This window comes from Haliaeetus albicilla, chromosome 4 (assembly GCF_947461875.1).
Source record: "Haliaeetus albicilla chromosome 4, bHalAlb1.1, whole genome shotgun sequence".
NCBI classification, from domain to species: Eukaryota; Metazoa; Chordata; class Aves; order Accipitriformes; family Accipitridae; genus Haliaeetus; species Haliaeetus albicilla.
This window is the reverse complement of record NC_091486.1, coordinates 46,603,945-46,625,108: the sequence shown is the minus strand read 5'-3', so window position 1 is coordinate 46,625,108 and position 21,164 is coordinate 46,603,945. Positions and strand designations below refer to the sequence as shown.

Sequence of the window (21,164 nt, the reverse complement as noted above, 5' to 3'; positions counted from 1 at the left end):
CCTCCGGAGAGGGTCAGCGTCTACCTGCCACTCTCTTCCCAACCCTGCAACCCAGGGAATCGCCCTTTCTCCTCCCCAAGAGCCGGAGATTAACAGCAAGTGGGAGACTGAGGCGGGGCGAGCAGATGGGATTGAGGATTTAGGGCGTCTCGGGTCCCTCCGGTCAGCAGGAGCTGCCTCAAGGCTCCCCCCTCACTTTGGGGATACCTTATTTTTCCCCTCATTTCTTTCCTTACCTTCCCCTCCCGGAGTCCTTCACAACCATAAAACCACTGCTAAGCAACAAGCGTCTGTTGTGCTTCGCTGTCCGACACCGTCTCCTCGACACCAGCAAGGAGGGGGAACCACAAAAGCTCATCACAGCCCTGCCGAGCCCACATGGTGGGGGGGGGGCTAAAAAAATTCATATTTGGCATCAAAACCATTTTATTAATTGCTTTGAAGCATTACATCTCTCACCTGGGTTTGCACGCTCGCTGCCAGGCACAGTTAAGCTCTGAAACCAAAATGCTTGTCATCCAGTTAAAAATGGGAATAATAAACATCCAAGGCACTGAAAAAAAATAAGCAGGACTTTGTACACCGAAAGGCTTAATATAAATAGGTAAGAAAATATTTATTTGTTTAAAGAGGAATCTCAACCCCAGCTCTGTCAAAGAGACCGACTCCATTCTGTCCTTCATTGCATATATCGCTTAATAAAATGTCCACAGAAAGAAGTGAAAATCTGTCTTCAAAATAGAGATGAAAAAAATCTTCCCGGAGCAAGAAATTAGGAATTTCAGCATCGAAACGCAGCGGTCCGGCTCCCCACCTCCCGCATCTAAGTTAAGTGCTCAGAAAAAAACTGGGTCGACACTCAGCATCTTGCTAAGGCAGGCATTCATCTGGATTTTGCAGGTGAGAAGTCTCCAGGAGGATGCTCTCCACCGAGGGAAGGATTTATCCAGCCCAAATATGCGAGGAGAAAGCAGAGAGGTCTCCGAGGAGGCTCTATCGCATAAACCTTTAGCGAAAATTACCTTAATTGGGGCAGTGCTGCGAGTGAGAGGAGTCCTGCTCTGAGCACCCACTCACCCTCTCGTTATTAAGGAGAGGTGATGAAGCTGACAGCTTTTTCTAGAAAAGGAGAAGCCTCAGAGGTTTGCTGCAATCCAGGTAGAAAATAAAAGGCCCCCAACGCAGAGGGCACTGGCATGGAGCGTTTTAAGGCATGTGTTCATTTGCTCTCTGGCACTTATTTCAGCATTTTGATGCCGGGGGGGACTTAAGGGCAGGAGCAGAGTGTCCCAAAGCCCCTGCTTTGGTCCTGAAGGAATCGCAATGATCCCAGCGCCCATGTGGGGAAGAGCGGACGAGGAGCCCAGGTCAGAACTGAACCCAGCCTGCGTTCGCTTGAGTCTGGGTAGAAGCTGACCTGAAGAGAGAGAAAAAGGGGAAAAAAAAGAGGGTTTAGACATTGAAAGGGGCTGCGGCACGTGGGGAGGGAGCCAGGCAGCCACAAATGGGTCCTCCGGGGTCACCCCAAAACTCTCCCCGCTGCACAGAGCAGACTAGAGCAGGCGTGCTGACAGTGCTGGGAGGAAGAGGAAGGCAGCACCCACGGACCCGCACTGAATTCAGGGAATTTGTGACACACGCCATCAGAGTCACTTTTAAATCCCAAAGGGATGTTTGGATGAAGTGGTGCCCCCACCTCAGCAGGAGTTTTCAGGAAAACCAGTGGGATTTGGTCCAGATGGGGAGCGTTCTAACATTGTGGGGATCACCCCTGCCACACACAAACCCCACAGAGCCTCACCCAGAAGCTTTGGCAAAGTCTCCCCAGACATCAGTGGCGGCGGCAGAGGGAGCAGCAGCAGGCTGCGGCCAGGATAAGAGGGAGTCTGTCGGTGGCCAGGGAAGTCAGAAAGAGAGAAAACAAACACCAGGAGTTATCTCCCACTCTTACCCCAGGATTCCCCCCTTTGTTTTCCCAACTTTGATGGATAAAATGGAGTCTAAAGAGCATTACAGTTGTCACTGTGTAACCACGGACCTGTGATGGGGGTGCCCGGGAGCTGGGCGGGCGTGGAGAGCGAAGACGGCCGCTCTCCAGAAGGACAAACCGAAGATTTTCCTCCGGGAGGTGGTGGGAGCAAGCTCAGGCCCCCAAGACCCGCGGGACGCGGTCTGGTGTTCCCTGGTGGTCCTTCTTTTTTCTTCATATTCTGAAAGAAGAGAGGGAAACTTGGGTGGTATGTTTAAACCCACAGCCAGAGTATGAAGGCAAGCTGCTTTATTCTGGGGAAAAAAACTGCTGTGCTGAGATGTCCCATGGCTGGAGGAGCAAGAGGTGTCAAACCAAAGATGCTTTTTCCCTCACAGATGCCCACCATGAAGCCAGAGACCCAGTTCTGTAACAGGGGACTGTCACACAACCCCTCTGCAAATCACTACACGCAGCCCTGCTCCGGGCTCCCCCCTGCACAGGGATTTTTGGGGAGAAGCTACTGCTTCCTCTTATGCCACCCAAGAGAAAGGTTGGGAGCGGATTTAGCTGGAAAAGACCCTCACCGCAATGTTTAGTTTGATGGTTTGCCCCTCCTTGAAGCCCAGATCCAGTTTTGGTCCCTGATCGGGGTTCTCGGCCTGTCTGGCCAGCTCGCTCTGCTGCCTCACCCATCTGCAAGAATTGAATAAGCAGAAAAGAACATGTCAACAACCAGCCTGAGACTCTCCTGGACAAATCCTGCCTGAGATCATCCCCTCTCCCTGGCAGAGGCACTGGATGTGATCTGAGACCTCGCCTGCTGGAGCAATGTGCTACAGGCAGTGCCGGGGAATGATTCCTACCAGTGACCGTCAGTAGTCGAGCCACATGGATCCTCCAGCCAGCAGCACATTCCATCCTGCCCCAAAGCCCCACTATCTGCTTGCAGCTGGAGCAGCATCCCAGTCCCTGAGGAGCAGCCCCTTAGCAGTGGCATGTGAAGAGAAGGAAAGGAATTAGGGAATATGCCCAATTTTGGACCAGGAAGCCCAGTTTGGGACCCTGCTAATACAGACTGGGAAATATTTGAGAGAGAGAGAGAGCTGCCTGCACAAAGGCTGTGCAGAGAAACAGGCGTTTCCACCTCTTTACACCACGCTTGCCCACTCAAGCACAACAGGACCTCACAGCTTCCTCTTCCCCACCATTTCTGGCGGACAACTGCAAAAAAAGTTGAGCTGAGAGGACACGGGATGAGGCACGAACTCACTTAAAATGGTCTTGGAGAGCCACATTGAAGTCAAAAGCATCCCCTCGGTCAACAAAGCCGACTCCGATGAAAGCACGGCGGCCTGAGGAAGGAGGAAGAGTGAGGGCTGGAATTGCAAAGCAGCAGAGGAAGAGGGAGGGGATACCCCACCCCGCACACCCCCATGCCTGCCGCCTCCTCCAGCTGGAGCTGGGTGTCCAGAGACTGAGATATGGGACTGGAGATATGTTTAGCTTGTTGGGTGCACATACAGCCTTAGTAAAAACAGCTTTTAAATTAATATAAGCAAGTCAAAGCAGAGGTTGGCATCACAGTAACAATCCTGCACAGAGAGGCATCCTCACACTAATGCCAAGCAGCAAAATTAAACTTTTTATTCCTGGTGAAGGACAGAGCGCAGCTGGCACGTGGGAGCGAGACAATTCGTCCCTTTACCAGCGTACACAGGGAATATTTAGTCCTTGAAGGCAGGAATCCTTCACAAATAAGAGCAGCAAGGGCACTAAAGACTTTCTGAGGCAGTTCCTCCATGCCGTCCCCCATGTAGCGCGACGTACCGTTCCCATCTTCAATCCGGATGACAAAATATCTACTGGAGTCCGTCACGCTCTCCACAGCGATGCCAGGGAACTGCTCCACTGGCGCCTGGGCAAAAAGCTCTCCTGAAAAAGAGAAATGGGACCAGGTTAACGCCAGGGAGTAAAGTCTCTGTGCCGTCTTCCTCCCCACGAAGAGGTGTGGAGCTGTCGCCTTTCCCTCCTCCTTACCTGAGGTCTTGTCCTCCAGCTTAATGAACGCGATCTTGCCCTTGGCCGTGATCCGCAGCCTGCCGCTCCACGCCGGCTGGTCCAGCTGCCACTCTGCAGCTCTAGAGAAAGATGAAACAGCAATGGATGTCTGAACTGCCTCTCACGTCCCAGACAACCACCAACCTATTTTAATGCCCCCATAACACATCACAGAGCTCATCTGCTTGACTCTCCTCCTTAACAGTACCAAAGCGGCACAAGCAAGAACCCGCCTCCACCCGTACTCGCTGCAGAAGGAGACAGATTCGTTGTGATGTCTCTCATTTCACCCCAAACCAGCTGGCCCCCTGCAAAATCAGGCGTCAGGTCCCAGCGGGGACCAGGCACGAATTGCACAAGAGGTTTCGCTTCCCTTTTCCGCAGGATCTCCAGCTCGAAAGCAGTTTGTCGGAGGTGCTGAGCCGCGTTAGCTACAGCCTGGCTCTGCCACGACGGCCTTCAGTCCAGGCTGTGGGCTGACAGGAGAGGAGCCTCAAAACACACGAGGGGATGGAGAAGCCCCGCTGGGGCCGTGGGGCTGGGGTGGGGGGCAGAGATACCTCACTAGGGGCAGGCTTAGCTGCCCCACAGCGACGGGCAGGCCCCACATACCCCACGGGGAGGGGGGCAAACCCCCCACAGCCCTGTGACAGGAGGAGCAGACACTCTATAGGGAGGAAGGGGACAGACGCCATGTAACCCAAAGCAGGGGGGGACGGGACAGAAACACCCCACAGCGGGACAGGGCCCACGAGAGAGGGGCAAGCCCCACCTGTAGCCGCGGTTGGAGGCCCGCGGCGGTACCCGGTAGACGTGCACCGCCGGCTTCACGCACAGCACCGCCTCGTACTCCTCCTCCTCTGCTGCCATGGCCGCCATCGCGGCGGAACTCCGCCCGCCGCCGCCGCCGCTCTGGCCCGCCGCCTCGATGGTACCGCCCCCTTTCTCCGGGCGGGACGGAGGAGCGGAGGGAGGGGAGGTGCTTCCGCACCAGCCGCCGCTGCTCCCCCTGGCGACCGGGAGGCTCCACTGCAGGGAGGTGGCGGGGGAGGTGAGGGGGGGAGCTGGTCCCAGTGGGCTGCTGGAACTGGGAACCAGTACGCGGTCGCGGGGAGCGGCTGCCAGCTCCCAGCCCGGCCCCGTCCGGGCACGCCGCCAGCCGCACCTATTTCTGCAGCACCTTTCCTCCCCACCTAGCAACTCCAAGTCACTAAACGGGACATTTTTTTCCTGATTTCGCCTTAAAAAAAATATTAAAAAATAAGAATTAAAGGGGAGTCAAAGCTTGCAGGTCAGCGCACTCAGACCCCTCCTCGCCTCAGCCAGAGGCACCCCAACAGCCTCTGCCCACCTCCTTTGACAGTTATCGAGCACAACACCCAAGCAGGGAGGCCAGCACATTGCAAAAAACTAATTAAAATAAATAAAATAAAAATTGCTGCTTCTATCCTCCATGGCGAGAGGCAGCATAGTCACAGCTCAGGCCCAGGTTTGGAAACCACATCTTCCCTCCAAGCACTGCCACCTCCCACCCTCCTCGGACCACATCTTCCCAGCAAGCCTAAAAATGGGACAAAATTTCCCCTTTTGGGGTAAATACCGGCACAATTACGGCCGAACACTCCCAGATTTTACCTTCCTGATGAATTTTTAAGGATCTACTCGCGCTGGGAGCTTAAGCTGCCACCGAAACGTCCCTCTTGCAGCAGCCCCTGCGAGAGACGGGGATAAAGGAGAAAAAAAGTAAGTCGTTAAAAGTTTAAAGACATTTATTTAAAATACAATTTATAAAATGTTTTCTTTTCGGCGCACATTTTGGGGTGAAAACACGCGGTACCGTGTTTATCCTCCACCTTCCCGGGACGAAGGGGCTTCCCGCAGGAACGCCGCCGAGCCCTGCCCGCGGGCGGGACGTATCCTGGTCACCGGGATGGAGGAGCCAGGAGATTTCGGTGCCAGAGACAGAGATTTCGGCGCCGGAGTTGGAGATTTTGGTGCCGGAGATGGCAACTTTTAACGCTGGCCAGCTACACCAGGAACCAGGATGTATTTGGGGGTTTTTTTTGGCCATTAAAAGCTATTTTTAGTAATAATTAAGGAAAGGCGCGGTGACTACGGTTATTGCTGATGTCCTTCTCCTCTCCCGCGCCCCCCCAGGGACTCATCCTGACCACCAGCCTGGGCTGGGGGGGTAAATAAGACAGACGCCCCCCCAAAAAAGAAGTGCCAGTGGTTGGGGACGCCCAGGGGACATTTGCCCATCCCCACCTCACCACCGTCCTTGGTGCTTTAATCAGCTAATTAACGCTCTAGCGGATTCTTTTTATACACAGGTAGTTTTATTTTACCATTTGTTTTTTGTTTCTTTTTTTAAGCTGTATTTCCATACATGTTTTTTTTTTGTATGGTCGCTTCCCACCAGGTAGAAGACATCAAGATTCGCTCGTTTACCCTTGAACCTACTGAGCACGAAGAGGCAGGAAGGGCGCAGCCGTACAGAATAATCCGCTGAGAACCAGAAATGGTTTTCTAGGTACCGTCCCCTCCAAGAAGAGCATTTAGTGTTCATCTAATCCCTCAGTATTAAGCGATATTAAGGTAAGTCAGCTTCGTCTGGAGGGGGAACATCCACGTTCTTGCAGGCCACCAGCCTCCCTGTCCTCTTCCCAGGAGCCAGAGGAGGAAAATCCTTTCCCTGAAGCCTCACGGGGAGCTGGCTGCCACCAGGAAGACGGGGGAATCATCCAGACTTTATCCAACACTAGTTTTGTTCCCAACGTCTGCGATTTTGGGATGTAAACGCAGCTCGTACCATGACCAAGAGAGTGATCACAGCCTTCACTCCATCGTTAAGCCACTCGGGTTCGGACCCACGAGACATCCTGCGCTCCCCGTCGTTACACCAGCCGCTCGACAAGTGTGGGCCGTACGGAGCGGGGCTCCTTGCTGCCTATTTATTTCACAGACCGGAGCGGCGCCGGCTATTCTGCTCCTCACAACAGAGCCCTAATTCTTCACTGCCTGCGTCTTTCTGCCACAAACTGCGGCCGGGCAGCGGGCATTTTCACGGGATCGGTCTACATTCCCTTCTCCCCAAGTACAGAAAGAAAAAAAAAAAAAGATGTATTTTAAGCTTTTCCTCAAAGCCAGCAGAAAATACTAGGCAAGCTTGAACAGGTGCAAGACGTAAACTAGGTCGTCGGACTCCAACAGCTCCCACGGCGATCGGAAAGGCCAGGTATCTGGGAGTCCGCTTCCACGTGCTTGGCAGCAGTAGAAATAGAGAACAAGAAGCGAGAGCTTGCCAAACCCGAGCCATGAAAGTTGCAGAAATTCATTGAAACTCCTTTTTGAACACTTAACTACCTCTTTCAATTAAAACAAACAGTTAAAACCCTTCCCATGCACTCTGTTGATCTGATATACAGAAAACAAACAAGAAAAAATAAAATAAAAGAGATCCTTTGAAACAGAACTTGCTCTTAAAGTGATGAGGACAACATGCGCGTCTGGGGAGGCTTCCCATTTTTTTTTTTTCCTTAAATGCCAGGTTACGAGTACAACAAACATTATTGCTGGCGCTAGCTTCAACCCAAGTGGCACACACACGACTCCCTGCACCCATCCGAGTCCTTTATAACCCCCCCGCCCCGCCTCGTTGTCCCCTTTCCTTTTAGAGTGACTTGGGGACAGCCCTTCTCGGTTTGCCGGTCACAGTGGGTGGAGAGGGGAGGTCACAGTGCATGGGGTTGAAGGTCACAGTGGGCAGAGCAAAGGGGATCACAGTGCAAATAAACCAGGTAGTTCCCTTTGCTCAAGTCCGTTTGTCCGTCACGGCAGTGCGACCCGTGGCGGCGGACCCTGCCTTTCGCAGCAGCATCTCTCGCCCGCATTTATCTGCGTTGTTTGAAGCCTTGTGAGCCATCGGGACCCAGGGGTTGCCTAATCACATTATTGGGCTGTCTGGTGTCTTCTGGCTGGGAGATCCTCGGCGGCCTGCAAGGAGAAAGGCGATCAGAGGTGGAGGCAACACAGCTGCATTAACACTGTACGCCTTCAAGAAATACTCCTGCACCTGCCTCGGTGGGAAGTCACTGCCACGGGACAATCATCACATGTTGCTCCCTGGAATGGGGAACGCAACTGAAATCGAACTAGCACTTCATTTCTTTCCAAAGAGTCTCTGAGACCCACGCTGCAAATAAAAGGGCGAGCACGGTGCCTTCAAAAAACCTGCATTCATTTGAGAGTGCTTAAGTTCAACTCTCCCGCCCGCATGTGGCAGCTCCCTTAAGTCAAAAACTTCAGGGAAGACGAGGATATGCCCCGCCAGGATAACTCTGGTTGCCCGCATTCCCCTCTAAACCCCCAGCACACTCTTCCAAGGGTCTAAGATAACCTTTATGGCCTTATCAGGCACTTCCCATAAGTGCTTCCCGTAACACCCATATATTTGAGATTTATGATGGCCTGCTTGTTAACAAAGCACTCCTTTCTCCTTGCCAGCCTCACTTTACTCTTCAAGGAGCTCATCCCCCTCCTTCTGACAGGAAGGTGTTTGCGAGGAGAGCAGGCAAAGCTGCCGCGGCATGAAAGGCTGCTCTCACCTATCTAGAATGGGTTTCTCCTGCTCTTCTTCGGGGCTTGCGCTGCCCAATATTCGTTTCCTGGCTTCCGCGTATTCTGCCTCCCTCTGCGCCAACGATTTCACGGGGAAGGCCGGCCTGCTGGCGGAGTTGGGATTGCTAAGCACACCGTTGGTTGTCGGCCTCTTCAAGATGCGGATCTGCGGGGGAGGACCTGCAGGAAGGCTGTCGTCCTGAATCACGATCGGCACTTTAGGAGGAGATTTTGATTTTCTACTGTTTGAAAGAAAAACATTTGGTTGGTATTTTGTTTTCTACGGTGAGCATGTTTTTTGCTCTGCATGTGAACTCCTCCCTGCCAGACGTCATTCCCGTGATTAAGAAGGCAGCCTGTAATAATTAAAGACCTTGTTACATTTGTAACTCTAAACTAGAACGGCAGGCAGGTTTGCAGGCGGTTAGCTCAGTCAGGGACAGAAAACCAGTCCCTGCTGCGTTTGACACCTTTAAACTTGACCAAAGGAATGCGAAGCAGACACTGGGCAAAAGTTTTAGCATTTCTATTTGAAGATATCGGTATAAGCACCTTGATTCCATTCCCTGCAAGGACTTTTAGGGCTCCTCTTGCCAGGATACCTGGCCTTCTGCTCCAACCCTGCCATTTCACTTCTCAGAGCCAGCCTTGGCCCACAGCTCACCATTTGAATTTTTTTTATGGTCCCTTCTCTGTGAGGAAGTCCCAGAGAAGTAATACCATGACTCTAAGTGGCCTACTAAGAATCAAAGGGGAAAAAAAAACAACAACAAAAGACTTGTCAGAAGTGATTAGAAATATTTCTGCTAGAAGAGAATAACACACACGCCCCTGCCCCAACCCAAAATAAGCAGGAAAAGAAAATCTTACTGACGCAAGACACAGCAAGCCAATCTAGGGCCATGAGTTAGGATTACCTGACTCACCCATTTCTTCCTTTGAGTGTCTTTTTCTTAAATGGCTTCCCCATAGCTGTAGCTACATCCAGTCTGGAAGACCCGGCTCTGAAATAAAATCACTCTCAAGAAGCTTTCCACTACCCTGCTATGGATTGAAGGGGCCATCTAGTGGCATGATTACAGAGATTCCCTATTTCTGAACTCAAACCCAGCGCACTCTGCTCAGTTTGAAGCTGTTTCCCCACTGTTGCCACTCCCCAGGCCTTCAGATGTCCAACAGCACCTCACAAAAAAGGTTTTTTACTGAACCGCGCAGCATTGTTACCTTTCCTTCTGCGTGATCTTCAGCTTCTTTTCCAACCGTCTGTCTATTTCCTAGAAAGGAAGGAGATAAAAATAAAAACCTGAAGGCTCGCCTTGGAGATTGGAGTTCAAGCCTGTCTGCACACACATTTAATCACACTCTTCCGTACAGCAACACTATAAAGGGGACAGAGAGAGCGTGCATCTCCATCTGAGGATGACTTGCAAATCAAGAGGCAGAGAAGAGCAAAGCCACTGCATATATTCTACTGTAGCCTTCAATACACCTACAGCAGGCTGTGGATCTTGTGTATCCCAGTGAGAGGGCAGCTGTGAGGCGCTCATCTTTCATTTTAAGGACTTCAGCGGGCAAGAAAGTTCTATTAAGGGTAAAGAGCCACAGAAATACACAGCAAGGTATGCCCAGATCCGAGCAGGAACCGACGCCAAACCTCTCAGGCAGAGAAGCAGCAGCAGCAGCCGGATGGGGCGATCCGCATCAGTCTACATGCTTGATTTCAGCAGGGCAGCTCAGCCCCAGAGCCTGCAGCCATTCGGAGGACTAGCCGGCAGGTCCACATTCCTGCTGCTTGCTGCAATAACCTTCCTTCACATAAAAGTCCCCTGCCCTGCCCGACATGCACCCAAGGACTCGTCGGAGCAAAGCAGAATCTTATTGCGCTTCTCCTTCCCTTTGCAACATAGCTGCCGAGTCATCAATCGGCGGAAAGACGTATTAATCACCCCTGAATGCCAACAGAGCGTGGCTTTAAACATGTCAACTTCTGTCCAAGACTCGCACCTACCTCCGCAAAGGTGTTTACATTTTGCAGTCTGAGCAATTATGCAGAGAAACCTTGCTGAATAGAAAAATAAAGCCAGCTTTCAGTCCCAATCTCTCTTTAGGCAACCTTCCCCAGCCTCGCTGATATCTTTAGATTCTCACAACTGCCGACACTATTAAAAGAGCCTCTGAAACAGCAATGTATTTTATTTAATCATCAATGAAGGGGAAAAAAAACTACCTGAGAGTGTCCTAGTTTTGCCAGCCGATAACTGGCAATACTGAAGGAAATTCCAAGCTTCTGGCAGAACACAGCTGCTCTACTTTTCAGGCCAATTTGCCTAACTACACTGAAAGCTTGCTGCCAGTGAAGCCTACCCTGCCATCAAAAACCGCAGCAGGCGCAAGCCGGTAAAGAAACTGGTTTGCACGGCAATTCCCCGATGCCCCAGTAAGCAGGGAATGAACGCAAGTCTCTACAAGATGCCAAACCACGGTGTTTGCTCTTGGTCACGCAGCTACACAGGCCAACAGCCCACGGTAGCCTCCATCTAGAAGGGAATAGTTATAAACCATTTGGGGAAGACAAAAGGTGGGTGGGAGGTTGAATTTTGTACCAAACTCTGTACTGGGAGGCAATAAGTGATTTGTAAGAACAAAACCAGCCAAGGGCTTCACATGGCATTTAGCTGGAGGCCAGGTCACAGCTAGAGTCTCCCATCGAGGGCAAACACACCTGCAGTTTCCTTCCTCTTCCAGAGGACTGGGAGGAAAATCCCATCCCAATGCTGCTCAGGAGGACAGAGAAAAATGTGCATCAGCTGCCTACGGCCCACAAAAACAGAGGAACAGCCAGCTGGGAACAGGCAGCAGGGAAACGGATATCCTGGCAAGGATGGAGATGTTGTAGAGCGGCTGGCAGCAAACAATGAAAGTTAGATTAAGGGGAAGGGGTTAGCTCATCTGCCCACACTATGCCAGAAGAGGTGATATCCGGCTATAGAAGAGTCCTTAGAACACTTTTTCGAACTCAAATAGTTAACCACTCCTCCCCAGGGCCTCCTGGAAGCAAGCTTCCTTAAATATCCCTTATTAAATACTTCAGCGCGTGGGGGAGAGGGACGACAGGAAGACGGGGCAGAGGGCGCGGAAAGCATGCTCAAGAGCATCTCAACTCATTTCGGCGCCGTGCAGTGACTACGAAGCCAGCTGTGAGTCAGAACCACAGCACTGAACCACCCAGCTAGGGCAGACAGGCTTGACAGCCCACAGCGAGGACTGTGGGGCACAAAAGTATGACAAGCCACACAGTAGCCACGAGGAAGGCTCCACTCTGCTCTCACCTCTCTCCTTCCTGGCAGAGGAGAGATGGCTTTGACAAAAGCCACGTTTCTACATTCCTAGTGGCTTTACAGGCGAGTCCTGGGGCTAAAGTCATGGTCCATACATCAGACTACAAGATCCTGTAATTGAAAAGCATCAGTTCAACCTCAGCATCTGAAAAACACTCTGATTAATGCGACTGTCACACTGACTCTGAGGATGGCTGGACAGCTCTTCATGCCCTCACATGCGCCGGACTTCCTCCGACTTCATCCTCTAACGCCACAACCTGCAGCTTCCCGTACCAGAAAAAAACCTAGTTCTTCGATTTGGTCAACACATGCAAACTTATTCCAAGGAATCCTTCAAACCCTGCCATCAAGACACCCCTCACCAAATGAGCCCTTTACAGTCTCAGTTTCACTCCTTCCTACTCCTGTACACACCACTTGTTGCAAAAAATTTGGTATTTTTGCCTCTCATCCCTCCAGAATTGCCAGTAGTCGCTAAGCGAACGTACACAGTCCTGGTTCATAAGCCACTGCACGCAGGCTCAACAGTTGCTCTGTGTCTGGGGTGCTCCTCACCAAGGAGCAAAGTAATGGGCAGCTAAAATATCCTCTAAGTTACAACATCAGCAGCTGTTAGAACCACTATGTACTCTCCAAAACAAGAGGCTTCCTCCACACGTAGAAATCCTGGCAGAATCATATAAAACAATCATCCCCACCACATATACACGTATCACTCTCACCCAATCCAAACAACTGTTTGTCTTACACAATCCTCATAATTCCCAGCGCTGCTGAGGGGATTCCAGCTGCCTGCAGATATCCACTGAACTCTTGGGTAGAAAAAGTCTTCCTTTGTGTTCAAAGTGGATAGCTAGTGTAAAAAAGTAGCTCCCCACCTCACACACACCTCTTGTTGTGTTAGAAGTTGTTGTGTTTCCTTTTAAATGCAGGGACTGACCCTGTCTTTTCTCAGCAAAAGCCACAGCACTGCAAACTCTCAGTGTTTAATACTACTGTGTTTGGAATTGTAGGTATGAAGGTGTTCAAGCATGAAGAGCATTGCCAATTTAAATGGGCAGCCCTTAATCGCCCTGCAGAAACGACCCAAGACATTAGCAGCCTCACGCAGCTAGCAGTTCATGATGGGGATCACGCTGCACGAATTTATGAGCTTGAGAAGCAGGAAAACCTTGACATGGCTTATTCTTAATTAAAAAAAAAACAAAAACCTGCCACTGCCTTCCACCAATCTGTTCGTCTGCTGATGTCACTCCCTTTCCACTGCTATGTCACACTGTCACCGAGCTGTGTGGGTAACAAGATAAAATTAGAACCTGACTTACAGGGCAAGTGCCAGAAGAACTACAACAACCCAAAGGCACGAGCTCACAGGAGAGGCAGTTAGATTTGGCATTCGAGGACATCGCGCTGCACATACCCAGTAGCTGAGCAGGTCGCACCATATAAAAACCAGTTATGAATCTTCTTAGGAGGCCCTCCTAGCTTTCATTTCCCAAACAAACTTATTTATATAATCAAGAACTAAGCCTCATTTATACCCCCGATCAAAACACCCTCCCCAAAGATTAGTAAAGAATCTCAACTATTTTTAGTGCTATTATGTCTAGATACTAAAAATGACCCAAACAAACAGCATGAAGACAACACTGTTCTTTGACATTTAAGCCACATTTGTAGATGAGAACGTAATGGAAACTGAACTCCAGCCCCATCACAGCCATCCTTCCTACCCTTTAACCCTGAGAAAAACAGGAATGCATAAAAGGATCAATAAAATACCTCTTGGAAAGCAATTAGACACAGACACTAAGACACAAACCTACTGCTTAGATCCAACACTCCTATGGTCTGTCATCCTAAATAAGAATCCCACCAATATAGCTGGTAATTTTGCAGTGTTACTGCTGAGTTGGAGGTAGATGCTCCCCCCAGGACACCCTGGAAACATGCCCTTCCGGAAGGAACACCCCTACAGAGGTCAGCTCCTATGGATCACAGTTTCACATGGGGTCTAGGCAGATTCCCAAGCAAAGCCAGTTCTCCAGCATATTGCAAAGCACAGAGCGAGGCCCAAGTCAGCCTGAGCTGTTGTCTAAAGAGCTTTGTTGGAATAACTGTAACGCGTCGGACACGTATAAGGAATTATCCTTCCCATCGTCGCCAGCAAAGACTCTCTAAATAGACTAAATAACAGCAGCTCCAAGCTCTGCTGATACGGGGGAAAGGAATAACAAGATAACTGCTGGCTATTTTTTATTTCAAGTTTAGTGAGTAACCACAACTGAATGTTTGAAGGAAGGCAGAGACACGGGCTTCCCACAAATCCCTTACACTGGGAGGATATTTCCCCCTCTACTTCCAAAATTAGGTTACTTTGCAGAAATCAAGAGGAGATACCTACCAGCCCTCCTGCCAGAGCACAGGACAGTCCCCAATAAAGGAAGCTGTGCTATCCTAGAAATTGGATAATATTTCAAATATGCAGCTCTAGAAAACCATTAACCACATTCTTTGATGTATTTACTGGAGATTGCTCCTGAACACAACCTTCTACCCTTGCTCAGTCAAATAATGTTTAATATCAAACCCAGACAGAGGGAATTTAGGCTAGAGTTGCATCCTCCCACACCAATGCTAAAAACAAAGCCTCGTCTGCTTATTAAAAGCACCGTCAGATACTCTGGCATTTTCTAAAGGACAGGAGACAAATTTCAAGGCCTGGTTAATGTTCTCTTCTTTAGGAAAAAAAATAGGTTTTAACATCTGAGGTTACCAAAGCTGTTCATGGGTACCCAACAACTTACAGCTGCAGATATCTGACTCACTGCTTCACAAAAAACACCGTCAAGTAAGAGCAGAAGTAGATAATCCTAAGATATCTCCAAGCCGACTCCTCATTAGCTACCTATTTCTTTCCTCTGAAGATAAATTAATCTTCTATTAATTACTGGAACATTCCAATTCCTGAGGCTATTGGGAATCAGACTGCTCCATTAATTAATTCTCCAAGTAACTCCGCTTACGTTAATTCCTGGCAGTGGACTGTACCCAAGAAAGCCACAGATGCTTTTAAGTTGCACTGGCGTTTACATCTTCCATAGGTAGATAACGCTTCTCGGCAACTAGGATATTGAGAAACAAGACACAAGAGTATTTTTGGGAACAAGCCTGGCAGACGCCACATGGTATTCCTAGCACAGACAAATTGGGGGGGGGGAGGGTGCGAGGGGGGAGCATTTGGGAGGGCTGCAGCTCCTTCTCCCTCCCCACCCTTCGCACCTCCTGTGGCAGGCAGGTCACGCAGACCTCTTTGGAGGTCCAGATCAGGAATATATTTACACCCCTTGATCAATCTAGGAAAAAACCGAGAGGCTAAAACCTAGCAAAAGCCCTCTGCATGCTATTATGCAAAGGCACCAGAACATCACTTAATCCAGAGAGTCGCCTTTGCCTTCTGCACCCACATCCCTGTGCGGGGTCAGTCAGCATATCCAGATGCTCATCAAGGTCTGCGAGAGCAGGTACGAAACAGAGACAGCTACCAAGTGACCTGGGCAGGGCAACGCAGAGGTTGCTGCTGTATCCCAAAACCAATACTCACTTCACAGTATTAAGGTACCTGTTCATTCCCAACCTACAAGCATCACTTTGCTCATCAAACAAACTGCCTCTGCCTAAGTAACGCTGAGCAACAGGAACAGAAACTTTCATTTCCCAGTTTCAAGATTTTTTTTTGACCAATTTCAAACACCTAAAGCAAACATTCAGCAAAAGTTTTACAAAAATCATTTTGGTCCGTGAAGTCAAAACCCATCCTCACAGCCCCAACATCAAAAATCAGCAGTTATCCTCACAGGTTTCCTCCAGGGTACAGTTCCTGCACATCAAAACCCCATTAATTTTTCCTCTGATCACACAAGCAGTTAGCAGACCAGAGGTCACAGTGTTACACTCCGAAATATTTCCCTTTTGACTTCTCTGTACTTCGATCATATTTAGCAACTCAAAGCAATACTAGCCAAAACCTTTATAACCAGTGAATGTGCTGCCTTTGCTGGAGGGTGAAATCCAAGGTGGGCAGTCCTCTCTACCACTCGCACATTGACCAATTTAGAGACGATAGAAACAAGTTTTTTTGCAAACCTCAGGTGAACTGTCCTCACCAAGCGCCATGACACAAGCAGGTGACAATCCCTGTCCCCACACACAAGGGACAAAGTTCAGTCACACACATTTGGCTGCTCACGTTCTCCCCAAGCGGCTAGTAATCAGATGATCAAGGGGGTTTCCCTTTCTGGCAGTGATTGGTGAAGCAAGGCGCAATCTAACCAAGGGACCTAGATTCTGGACTGTGGCAGGGTAAGTTTTAAGCGCCAGCTGGGAGGTTGTAGGCAGCAGGTGGGAGCTAACTGCCCTGCAAACTGTCCATCAGCAAACTGGAGTGGAAAAAAAAGACACACAAGGAGATTACTTTTTTTTTTTCTTTTAAAAACTATTTTGGGTTGCCAGACTAACGTTTTATCTGCATGGATTCTGACTTGAAATAACTTTCTGATTAAGAAGTCACTGATACACTCAAATTCTAGTTAGCGAAGGAATATGCAATCAATCCAGCTGAAAAGTGCCAATTCAGGGCTGTGGATTACCTGTGACTGTGGACACAGGGCTTCCACTCCAGTTTTGGAGCCCACCTTCCCACCTGATGTTTAATTATTAGTTTAACCAGGTAAATAGACTTGGATGTCACAAACAGACCTCTCATTCATGATTTCCCTCTTCCATAAAGCCAGCTAGGCCACACAAAAGAAAAACGAGCCATGCATTAAGTCATATTAGTGTTTACTAACCCAGACTGGGTCTTTGAAGCCTGGCGTTTCAATCCTTACTTGTAACTTTGACAACTCATTCATTATTCACACACTGGTTTTCCATCTGTAACTCACACACAAGCAAAACCCCCTCATTTCACAGACATTTCGAAGATAGCCGTTGGATAATACAGATCTAGAGGCCCCATGGAGTTCTGCTGCATCAGCATTAACACCGCTGTGCCTGGAGGACTCCTGGGGTAGGTGAAGCTGCTGGAGCAGAGGGCATCTGCTTGGCATATGGTCACTCGGGGGGTGGCACATACCCACGAAGCTGCTCCTTTTTCTGGTAAGCACTGGGTAATTCTGATGACACAGAAAACTAAAAGACAAACAGAAGCCACGTTAAAGACCCCCCTCCCCCTCTCCAAAAAAAAATGCTTGAGGATCTGTTTTACAGCTACTTGACTGACCAAACCAAAGTGGAAGGTCTGTGTCAGGTTTTTGGGGGTTTTCCCCGAACTGAGTGAGTTTGTAGTGCTGCCTGTTTTGGAAGGCAGATCTGCAAGAGATAAATGAAGCGACATTATAACTAGGAGGCCACGGCATCTCTGGTCAGCCTGGAACTGCCTCTTGCTGAGAACCACCTTCTTTAAGACCTTGAGGAGAAGTTTGCAGCCTAACACCAAAAACTATACACACAAAAAAGGATCAGCACTGAAAATTTGATGTACTTTCTGGGTGGAATATTAAAAAAATTACACACAGAGAAGCAGGCAACATATCCCAGAAGCCCACCATGGATCTCCTGCTACACCTCTACTGTTCCCTCAGAGATGTGCTGAAGGGTCAAAAAAAAACCCCAAAAAACAAACAAACAAGCAAAAAAAAAAACCCACAACAACAACAACAAACAAACCCAACCCAGAAAAAAACCAACTCAGGCTGTCAACTGCATGAAGTTTTAGGAGAAGAGTACATGTTTAAAGCTGGTCCTTGGTGTCTCTTATGTTTTACTGCATATTCCTCCTGAGTACTGACCGTGACTGTCACATCTTGTGCCTTTACGTTGGGATCCATCTCATGCCACCACAGACCCACACCAAAAAAGATAAAGGTGGAAGATGATGATAAAGGAAATTCCTTAAGACAAAAAAAAAAAAAAAACCAACCCAAAACAAAACCAAAACCTGTGATGACACTACCAGGCCAGCTCATACGCTTTTCCTGCGCACGATTTTTCCTCTCGCACACTCAACAGAAGGCCCACCTCATTTGGGGAGTTCCCAGGCTCCCCTGCCCAATGACTGCAGCAGGGTTTGAGGCACAGAGAACAGCAGAAGCACCCGCTCCCTCTTTCAACTGCCAATGAGCAAATCAGTCATGCTGCCTGCTCTACAACAGAGCCTCTTCCTGCCCTCTCTTCCTCTTTTCTCAACCTGCCTACCTCTGGTAGCTTTGATTTCTGTAGCAGCACAGAAAGCCTGCAGTCCCTGATGGCACCTGCACCCATCTGGTCCACAAAAAAAGGTTGGGCTCTCCTCCGCTCCATCCCGCTTAGCTTTTCACTTCCTGCGGCCACCAGCAGCAGCAGAGGGTCTCCTTCCTGCCGGGCAGGGTTTGAAAATGACCCTTCTAAACGAGGATGCCAGAAGGCAGCTCCTGTCTCTTCTCTTACGTAAGAAGAGCTCCTGCCACAGACAGCTCACTTTTCTTGTTGGTCCAACTGCCCTTGCAGGCATCCAAAGCCCCAACAACTGCAAAAGCAGCTGCAAGTGTGGTGGTGGCTCCTCAAGAAAACTCTCTGCTTAGTGACACAAGCACCACAGAGTTTATGAAAACAAATTCTCAGCAGTTTGGACTAGAAAAGGATGTGAGAAAGAACAGGCAACAGAGGTTTTTCCTTCTAAGGGCTTTAAAGGAACACCTAAAAGGTACAAGCTGAAAGGACAAAGAGGAAAGACAACCAATGGCTGGGATTTGAGCAGCCTTACAATTTTAGACCATTACTCAAGGCCACAGCTATCATCAGCTCCCAAGATACAGGCTATGTCCCTTCATGGAATGATTTAACAAGCGCCAGAATTAACTCTGCCGCCCGGCGCGAAGCTTCCTATGACTGCAGTCTCACGGCATTGGCAAGAAGAGAGGGCGAGTGCTTTGCTTACGCTGCCAGCCTGCCACTGGCATCTCTCATGCTGCTTGGTGAGGGCATTGAGTTACAGGCTCTATTTTGCTACTCTCTTCCTGGCCAGCCGTAACCCAATCTCCTGACCAGAATCAAATTCGGTCTTCTCATCGAGTCATTGTTACGACGTCCTTCTGCCCTCTGATCGTTAACGAGCCCACTGAACTTACTGGAACAGGAGTTTGCCTGGCAGACATGGTTTCTCTTCTCTTGTCACGCTGTTGTGAATACCCCGCAGATCCACCCGCCCACACTCCTGCTAAAATAATGATTTTATTTTGCAAGCACAACACACATAAGTGCTTTGGAATCTCTCAGCATGAGAGACGTGACGAAAACTTCAGCTATTGAGCCAGCTATTAAAACCAGGCGAGAACTTCAGCTACAACACTGGAAGCTGCACTAGGCCACATTAAGACTCCCCACGTTTTGCCCTAATGAAGAAGCATGTTCACCTCGAACAAGGGGGAGAAAGGGCTTTTCACGTGCACCCCCGGCTCCCCCGCTACACCCCGCGAGATGCGGCCTACCCACCTCTCCCCAGAGACCCTGCAAAGGCTAACATGACGCCAGGAAGGCACGTTTTGTCAGAACCCCTCAGCAGAGGGAGCAAGCTACCCGCCATACTCCCAGCACCTACCACATGCTCGCCGGCAACAGAAGCTTTGTTCCGAGCTCGGCTGTGACCCGCACTGACCAGCCGCTGCCGCCCTGCCTGCAGCCCCACAAGGCCCGGGGGGGACACAGTAGTTGGTTTAGAGACCGAGGAGAAAACGGGAACGGGACGACAGGCAGAGAGCGGCTCCCCTCGGCAGCCCCAGCATCGGGGGATGAAGTAGAGGCGAACGGGAGGGTCTGGGGCCGATCTACAGCCCCCCGCGCCGAGGGAGGCCACGGTCCCTTTAAGAGGCCTAGCAGGCGCTCCGGGCCCGCCGCCCCGCCGGCCGCACCCCACCGCCTCCTCAAGCGCCACCGGACCGCTTCTCCCCTCTCCCCTCACCACCCCCGGCCCGCCCGCACCGCCTCAAGCAGCCACCCTCACCCCGCTGTCGGCCGCCTCCTCCCAGCTCTCGGCGACCTCCTCATCTTCCATTTTAATTCCCCTCCGCCGCCGCCGCCAGCCCGCGCCCCGCGCATGCGCCGCCACCGCCTACCGGCCTGCGCCCGCCGCGCCTGCGCACCGTAGCGGAAGGGCGGGAGGCCTGGGGAAGGAAACGCATGCGCGGTGGGTCGCTGAGGGCGGCCACGTGCGGCAGGGCGGGCACGCGGCGGGGGGCGTAGAGCGCCCGCGCCCCCTGGCGGGCGGGAGGACTGGCCAAAGAGGCGGGGTGGGGGTATACACGCGTGTGACACTTGCACACTCACACCCCACGGAGCCAGTGCTTTTCTCAACAGCACACGCCAAGCCAAAGCAGCGCATGACAGGCATCAGCAGCGCGGATGGTTCCACGCTCAAAGAGCTTGGAGGTTTTGGGGCATTTTTCCATAATTTAGGGGTTATTGACCAAAGCAGCCACCCCGATTTTAGCAAATCTTGTCTGTTAACCCAACCGCTCGCCGCAGCATCCCTCCTGCAGGCATCGAAATGTCCGTGTGTCCTTCCATCACCCCAATTTGTATCACTTTTCATCTAAGCTCTCAGCTGCTCTTAAATCTCCTGAGGGGCAGGAGAGCCCACTTCAGCGCCAACCTTTAAAAAACAGCTAGATTTCTCAAAAATAAAACCAATTTATTACATTTATCTCGTTTGTAGCCGGGATATTCACCACACCAATGTATTACCTTGAGCTCTGAGCAATATAAAGGTATCTGGGGTGAGGGTTGCATTTAGTTTTCCTCGCTGCAAAATTAAATGCTCCTTCCAGTATCCTAAAAAAATCAAACGTTCGGACAGGGAGTTACAGAAACTGTCCTTAAATCCTTAAACTTTCCCCTAAACACCCCACCCGAGAGCTGCAGCTTACCAGCAGATGGCGACTGGCTTCTTAAAAAAAAAAATAAAATAAACCTCTAGGTAAAAAAAATCTGAAACAAACACTGTGGTTTGCCCTGGCCCCCTCTGCAGCCCCCCCACGTCTCCCTCTCCTCTGCCAAGCTCAAAATCTGGGCAGGGAACTGCCAGGCACCCTTGCAGCTGAGTTTTGGGGGGCTGTTTATCAAAAGCAGAGCCGCTA

At 50.3% G+C, this 21,164-nt stretch overlaps 2 protein-coding genes across 8 annotated transcripts; both read right to left on the bottom strand.

Moving 5' to 3' along the window:
- Positions 1–591: 591 nt before the first annotated feature.
- Positions 592–4,981, bottom strand: NECAP2 (NECAP endocytosis associated 2). Its single transcript, XM_069782303.1, has 8 exons — positions 4,803–4,981; positions 4,010–4,110; positions 3,800–3,904; positions 3,243–3,324; positions 2,557–2,665; positions 2,039–2,210; positions 1,802–1,886; positions 592–1,417 (listed from the first exon to the last, which is right to left on the bottom strand). Exons 1-8 carry the CDS (start codon positions 4,907–4,909, stop codon positions 1,369–1,371), a joined length of 810 nt encoding a protein of 269 aa, XP_069638404.1. The 5' UTR covers positions 4,910–4,981; the 3' UTR covers positions 592–1,368.
- An 800-nt stretch (positions 4,982–5,781) lies between these two features.
- On the bottom strand, positions 5,782–20,156 carry SZRD1 (SUZ RNA binding domain containing 1). Of its 7 annotated transcripts, none has more exons than XM_069782310.1 (4): positions 20,033–20,156; positions 9,875–9,924; positions 8,638–8,889; positions 5,782–8,026 (listed from the first exon to the last, which is right to left on the bottom strand). In XM_069782310.1, the coding sequence occupies exons 1-4, from the start codon at positions 20,081–20,083 to the stop codon at positions 7,924–7,926; spliced, it is 456 nt and encodes a 151-aa protein (XP_069638411.1). In that variant the 5' UTR covers positions 20,084–20,156; the 3' UTR covers positions 5,782–7,923. The 7 variants fall into 7 exon arrangements, with proteins under 7 accessions (XP_069638411.1, XP_069638410.1, XP_069638406.1 ...); XM_069782309.1 differs by having other exon boundaries at positions 8,638–8,892; positions 20,033–20,154; XM_069782305.1 differs by lacking the exon at positions 20,033–20,156 and adding an exon at positions 18,250–18,389.
- Positions 20,157–21,164: the final 1,008 nt, after the last annotated feature.

Excerpts from the sequence above, each read along its gene's own strand:
- NECAP2 (XM_069782303.1), bottom strand. The coding sequence starts at position 4,909 with ATGGCGGCCATGGCAGCAGAGGAGGAGGAGTACGAGGCGGTGCTGTGC. Across the intron at positions 2,211-2,556 it reads CCATCAAACTAAACATTGCG|AATATGAAGAAAAAAGAAGG; the intron begins GTGAGGGTCTTT and ends CTCTTCTTTCAG. Across the intron at positions 1,418-1,801 it reads GACTTTGCCAAAGCTTCTGG|GTCAGCTTCTACCCAGACTC; the intron begins GTGAGGCTCTGT and ends CTCTCTCTTCAG.
- SZRD1 (XM_069782304.1), bottom strand. The coding sequence starts at position 18,354 with ATGGAGCGGAGGAGAGCCCAACCTTTTTTTGTGGACCAGATGGGTGCA. Across the intron at positions 9,925-18,249 it reads AGAAATCAAAGCTACCAGAG|GAAATAGACAGACGGTTGGA; the intron begins GTAGGCAGGTTG and ends CTTCCTTTCTAG. Across the intron at positions 8,027-8,637 it reads GAGAAACCCATTCTAGATAG|GCCGCCGAGGATCTCCCAGC; the intron begins GTGAGAGCAGCC and ends TTCTCCTTGCAG.